Source organism: Nelumbo nucifera, chromosome 3 (genome assembly GCF_055504915.1).
Source record: "Nelumbo nucifera cultivar China Antique chromosome 3, China Antique-T2T, whole genome shotgun sequence".
Lineage (NCBI taxonomy): Eukaryota > Viridiplantae > Streptophyta > Magnoliopsida > Proteales > Nelumbonaceae > Nelumbo > Nelumbo nucifera.
This window is the reverse complement of record NC_142651.1, coordinates 40,969,389-40,976,678: the sequence shown is the minus strand read 5'-3', so window position 1 is coordinate 40,976,678 and position 7,290 is coordinate 40,969,389. Positions and strand designations below refer to the sequence as shown.

At 37.8% G+C, this 7,290-nt stretch overlaps 1 protein-coding gene across 1 annotated transcript; it reads right to left on the bottom strand.

The window, feature by feature from the left end:
- Positions 1 to 574: 574 nt before the first annotated feature.
- On the bottom strand, positions 575 to 2,733 carry WTF1 (Ubiquitin carboxyl-terminal hydrolase family protein). Its single transcript, XM_010268167.3, has one exon. The coding sequence runs from the start codon at positions 2,486 to 2,488 to the stop codon at positions 896 to 898; it is 1,593 nt and encodes a 530-aa protein (XP_010266469.1). The 5' UTR covers positions 2,489 to 2,733; the 3' UTR covers positions 575 to 895.
- Positions 2,734 to 7,290: the final 4,557 nt, after the last annotated feature.

Here is a 7,290-nt window from a genome sequence, read left to right as displayed (position 1 = left end):
CTTCTTTTTTTTTCATGTCAGGAGGTAGATTAAAGGGTTAGAATCTTTACATTCACTTAATCCTTTTTGTTGTACTAGTCTTTTCTTTTCTTTTTCTTTTTCTTTTTCTTTTTTTTTTTTTTTGCTTTTTGAAGATTTCTATTCACTTTTCTTTTTCTAGGTAGAGGTTGTTGGATGGATGGAAAACATGTGACTGATGTGACTAAGTAGGTCAGATAAAAGGGTTTTTTTTTTAATTTAAACTAGGAATCTAGATGACTGAGGCTTCCATCCTAGCAGCTAACAACATTACCTTCCTTAATGCATCCTAACTTAAGGTTGTCACATTCTGTTTTTCATTGCAGACATTTCATATCAGTTTAACAAACATGATGTCAGAAACATCTCTTCCACTTCAGCTATGCCACAACCTGACAGATACAGTCATACAGAACTCTATATCTGATTAAAAGAAATGAACATAAATTAGAGTCTTAAAATGCATCCCTTCTAGATTCAGCAGATAAGGCTCAGAACAGATCTTTGTTCAATCAGGTTCGTTGGAATATCTAAATCAGGAGAGAACAGAGAGGTAAAAAAAAAAAAAAACTTCAAAATTTATATAGTTCCCAACACCACCAAGAAAGGTAAATTGGTCACATTAGAACAAGGTAATTTGAACTACAACCAACAAAAAGCCTCCTTTTTACTGATATCAGACATTAATTGTGACAAATAGGAATTCTGGCAACTGGTTATACCTTATATGGAAGGACAGTGGAAAAACAGATATCTTTGCAACAACTTACTCTTGCCTCTCAAGGATGTTTCTACATGAAAAGAACATCTGACAAAGCAATAAAGTTATTTTCTCTTACCATGCATCCAGGGTCAAACTCCATGATAATTTTTATTATCACCAGCGTTCTCTTGGCCGACCATCAGGGAATACAGGAACCCTTTCTTCATAGTTTCTCAAGACCTCAACTTGATTAACTAGTTCAGTCTCTCTAATATTTCTGCTTCCATCAACATCATCAAAATCTGGGGGCATGTCATCATCTTCATCACTCCATTCATCCTCATCATCATTGTAATCATCAAAGTCATCATCACCAAACTCATTGCTCAATAAGTTGTCAACATCAGACCATTCACCAGCCTCCTCTTCACCACTTTCTACTTCTGAGTTATCAGCACTGTCAGCATCCTCACTGCCATCCATATTCATCTTGGGTGCACCGCTCCTTGTGAATCGGGGAACTGCAACAAGTGCACGAAGTTTCTCCTTGATAATTAATAACCGATCCTTGTCAATCAATTGGGAGTTATGATAGGCTTCCCGTAGGAAAACCGAATCTCTATCCCCCTTCAAGGACACATAGAACATATCAGGGTGCCTGATCAACATTCCCCTCAGCTGCTGAGAAAACCTAAACTCTTCTCTGAAATGAGTAAGGTGATCCACAAGTGTTCTCTTCTCAACAGTGAGACTCAAGATCTCATGAACAACTCCACAGGCATGCTTTTCTTTCTCTGGTGTACCAGCCTTTAATTCTGAGAAATCAGCATATGGAGATATATAAGGAATTTCTCTAAACTTGCATATCCTTCTCATCTCACCTTTTGAAAGATTGAGACCCTTGGGTAGCTTTACTCTATTGAACTTGGGAGGCCTATCAATGATCAAATTCTTCTCTTCCAATTCTCTAGCACGATTCTCTTCTTCACTAAGTTCAGCCGCAGAGACAGCCAACTCGGGATCCCAATGGGTTAACTCCAATGCAGGGCCCCGCTCAGTACGAACGACCTTAAAATATTGAGGATATCTATGACAAATTGTGTCCCTGAATTCTAAAGGAAGCCCGAGGTCAGTCCTCAAATGAGCAATCTTCTCTAATAGAATCCGCTTCTCTAAGGACATCATCAATAATTTCCTCAACTTGACAACGAGCAAATCTTCTATTTCATTCCTCATTTTCAATTCCTCCAAATATAACCGCTCGGCCTCAGGGGTCAATTTGAACTTGAGAGAATAAACCCCTTCTTCCATTATCTCAAAAACAGCAGGAAACCGCTTCAATAAAGCAATAAAACGACGTTTCCGACCGAGGCCCAATTCCCTTCGGTACCTGCCCAAGTCTCTAAGCGACATTATTCTATCAGGTTGACTAACCAAAATCTTTCTTATTTTTAACACCAGTTTCAGCTTCTTGTCACGTTGGATAACGTTGTCAAAGGCAAGCTCTTTTCTTCTCTTGACAGCAGCTGTTATTGGGTGAAATGGCAAACATGCTCTTCTCTGATTACAGAGTCCAGGATTCTTGTCATTTAAAACCAAACGTGTCCCCATAAATGTGGTTTTGTCCGCATGTTTGGTTGAGAAGGAAAGATGAGTTTTGATAGAGAAGTTGGGTCTTTCACGAAAAGAAGATGGGCACGACGGAAAAAGCGATAAAGGTGCCGGGGACGAGGGTTTTCTTGAGGAAAGCAACAGTTGTGGATCCATTACAGGATTTTTATATAGGAGACAAACGAAAATGGTACAGCGATATTGAGTAAACAAAAACAAAATTAGTGAAATAGTTTCCTCACCTGTTTCGCGGCTGGTTGTTTAGATTTAAAACTTACAATTCAGAAGTTCACCGGCACCGGTGGATGTTGAGCAGTTAAGCTTGAAGCTTAAACTGTACACTAGAAGAGTTTCTGGTCGCGGGAGATTTTTTCGTAACCCTCTTTCTTTATCCTTTGATTCCTTCCCCATCTTTATAAAAATCAGCCCTTCTCGGTTCATAGGTTCGATCGTCTGGTCCAGACTCCAAACGGCTCGACTAAATGACGTAGGCAGTGTTTGGGAACACAACTCTTGTCCGAGGTGACTTGTGAATGAGTGGTGGTGTTCAAGGGCAATTTTGCTAATTAACCCTATCAAAGGGTTGGGCCCCCATAAATCAAACGGTTTAGGGGTTACTTTTGGTAGAAAATATTAGCTTGGTGGTGTAGGAGTATTTGGCTGACTTGTAGATCCTGACATGTGGTGTCAGTTGGACGCATCCCAACCATCCTACGGATCCTGACATGTGGTGTCAGTCGAATGTATCCTAACCACCCATCACCAACCGCTGCCACCTGCTTCCAATTACTACTCCTCTCAGGCAATTCCGACTATAAAAAGGGGCTCCGACATGGAGGTAAAGACATACTGGAACTTAAGCTTTAAGTCTCCTCTTTTGCTTGGTCTGACCCCTCATAGTTCTCGTATAACTTGATCATCAAAGTTTCCACCCCTATGATAACTCTTAGGACCTCTAACATCTTCTTTCCCTCAATAGATTGGACTCGTCGGTCTCGTGCACTAGAAATTACGTTTATTGCCCTCGACTCCACATCTGCCCGCAACACTTGCATTGACGGCCTAGTGGAGGAAGATGAGAGATACAAAGTTTCATTCAGGAAATAAAAATAAAACAGAAAATCAAAAGAACAACCTAACTAGAGGGAAGAAAATAATACAGACTAACAAACCCTACAAATTAATCAAATACGACTAAACAAGCAAAACTAGATCAACTCATCAAGCCACTAAGGGCAATCAGAAGAATTCACATATGCGCCCATAGCATATCCCAACCTTGTATTGGGAATATCTCACACTAACAACTTCAGAAGATGTTCCCATTGCATGTTAAGATGTGCATGTGGGGCATTTGTGGGACGCCCTTCGTCGGGGTGCAAATGTGATCTCAAAGGCATGTGCTAGTGCTAGTGCTAGTGCTACCCCATCTACCGGATCACACGAACGGAACAAGAAAAGAAATCCACTCAGGGCAATCTGATTGTTTAAACTTGAGTATGGTTGTTTTTGGTACCATTACTGTTTATTGATAAAATGTTTGCAATTGATCAATAGAAATTGATGTTAAGATATGAGGCTACGAGCACATGTGCTCAAGGTTTAGGGTTTTGTGGTGCATGTGCATCTCCCCACACCCCAGTGGTTTTTCAGTGTTTCCCTCCTTATGGGAATAGAGACAGTGACGATGTGGGTTTTTGGAAGGGTTTTGTAAATTCTATGATGTGGGTTTTTTGGAGGGTTTTGTAAATTCTAAACATCTGTCTCTCCAAACCTCTCAACTCATATTCACCCCAAACCCACAACAGGTTGGATTTTCATAATGTAAACCCTCCCCAAATATGAAAAAGCAAAATTGTCCCTAACGTTACCTTCCTCAAGTTTGAGGGTGAGTGGGTCATGTCCAAAAACTGCATTTAATTTCCTATTATTTCCTATTGTATATAAGTAATACAATAAGGGGGTGTTCTACAACATGAACATTTTTGTTTTCATTTGTTTTTGGAATTGCCACATCAGCAAAAAAACAAAAACATATTCTTGAACTCTTTTTTGTTTTTGAAGGGATAAATAAATTGGTTTTGTTTCAAAAAACAACACATGTTTTTGAACCAACAAAATATTGGTTTTTTAAAACAAAAAACAATTTTTTTAGTATAAAAATTATATGATTTATGGAACATGGTGTTGAATAATCATATGTGATGTAGGCGCATTCAGCTGGCCTGTACAGGGCTGACGCGTGTCGACTAGATAGTGCCAACATAGGCTTGCCATGAGGACGCTTGGGGTTACCCGATGTGGACCAAGCGGATCCAATCACAGGGCACCATGTGGCCCTGGAAAAACATCTCAACAGGCCCTCGTACGACTCGCATCTGGACCATCTGAGCCCAATTAACCCCTAACAACTCAGACTATAAATACAAGGCACGCCCCCACAAGGTAAGGCATTCGATTCGAAAATCTTTGTGATCTCTAGTGCTTTCTCCTCTAAGGACTTAGCGCTATTTGAGACCTCGTCTAGACCCCTCGACTCCAGACTCACTACTTACCTTGTGCACATATTAACTTGATTGTCGGAGTCTTCGCCTTAGGTTTCCACCCAAGGTCTCTGAGACCTTCTCCCTTGCAGATTCATTACCGCGGGGACCGTATCTCGCCCCTCTTCGGATGCCCTTCTCAATACCAGCCCTCAGCCTCTACCGTATCCAAAGGAGCAATCCGCCTCGGCCTCTAGCCCTCGGCCTCGGCTCATCTCCTCCGGGCCCTCAAAGCCTTCAGCCTTCCTTCGAAGCTCAAGAGCAAATTTACTTTGTTGCCCTCGGCCAACCCGAGCATCAACAAGATGAAAACATGTTTTTTAAACCAAATTCAAGAACATGTTTTTGTTTCAATTTTGAAAACAGAAAGCACATGCACAATCAAGAACATGTTTTTTGTGTTCTTGTTTTAAGAAACAATCTATTTTCAAACAAGAAGATTCTGATTTGTTTTTGGAACCACCAACAAGGAAAACAATTCACGGTGTAGAATGCCCCCCTAAAATAATGTGAGTAAACATTAAATTTTTAAACTATTTGATTGAAACATATAGAGAATACACAAATCATCAATTATCCTTCACATAATATTCAAAACATTATCAAATTTAACACAACACATATTTTCATATGCCTTCCAACAACAATATACAAGTCAAAGAGAATTAGGTTTTAGCCTAATGCTGTACCCATATGGGTTGCAAAATCCCAAAACTTGTTCGGTCCTAAAATCCACTTTTCAAAAAAAAAATAAACTTATCGTGAAGGTGAGTAGGGACAAGTATCCACCAGATAAGGATAGGAATTGCAACTCAAACATATGCCTTCATCATTAGGGATGCAAATCGGACTCGAATCGGGGTATATCCGAATCCGATCCGATAGCAAATATACGAGATCCGGCTAGATCTCATAAATGGTTATTCAAATCCGAATCCGCTAAGGATGTTGAACATCTGAATATGATTTTATTTGATTTGAATTATGAAAAATTTAATAAATTATTAAAAGAAAAAACATAAAAATTTTAAAGAAAAATAAAAAAAATATAAATATTTTTTCAACTATTTTCATCATATATATTAATATATACTGTCTTTACATAAGTAAATGTATTTATAAATACTCACTTTAATGCCAATGTCATTTAAGTAATAGGACTAAATTTGATCGAAGGATGGCACAGGAGACCTAGTAAAGAATTCTTGGATCAGATTCATGGCTGGAGCTGGGACCGGTGCCGGAGATATTTGCGGCACATGAGGATTGATCTTTCTGTGACTAAAATGGGTAATAAATGAACTGAAAAAGGTGGTGAGGTTTTGCTGATTAAATGGACAAAGTAGAGAAGGAGAAGGAGAGTAGGGAAGACCGGAAGACCATCGTTTCTGTTGCCGTTAAAATTGTATAACAACCAATGGTCTGAGTCTGATAACAGAGGATTTTAGAATTTTGTCAGTATTAGCTTCAACAGGTGATAGGTAATGGCCAGTAGAGCATCGAACGACGTGTCAAAATTTTAGTGGATTCGAAGAGAAAATCCCTTCAAATCCAAACACACTAGATCCGGAGTGAGATAGATTTATCACACAAATGTATTTTTTCACAAAAATTAAACACAAAGGTTACAATGAAACATGGGATCTATATGGAGCCCCAATCCACTCTATTGGTGAAAGTGTCAATGGACTCCAAATATCTAATACCTAGTTCGACATATGATCCAAATACCTGGGCATGGATTTAACCCAATTCAAACTCATAAAAATCTGAATATAGTTATATGTAATATAATAATGCACATATATAAATATTAAATATATAATACTTTATGTTTATATTATATTTTTATTTCTGTATGTTAAAGATATTTAATTTATAATTTTTTCTTTACTTAAATAGAAAGGAATCAAACTAGGGAAAATCTATGATGTGGAAAAAATATGGTATGAGAAGAGTTTTGACCAATCAAAACCCACCCATGAATTTTGATAAATAACACCTAATTGACTACCAGCTTATGATTCCAGTTGACTGATCAGAAGTTTTTTAGATATCATATATTTTTCATATCATAGTCATACCCAACTAACTAAATTTGAATCCAATTTGAAATCCAAAATACCAAACTGGTATTGGACCTTAAACCGGCCCCTCTGAACTGGATTTGAAGAAAAAATGACAAAAAATAAAGCTATCGATACTGCCCAATACACCTCTATCAATGTATCGGGCGTATCAATATTTTGAACCTTGGTATAATATATATTATATTGTATTATATTATACATTAAAATATATAATTCATTACATATAATATATAATATCTATAATATATATTAAAATATTTATAGTGATGAAATTTGGTTTTAACAAAAATAACCAAAAAAATTAGTTTTGATTATTTAGTCTTTT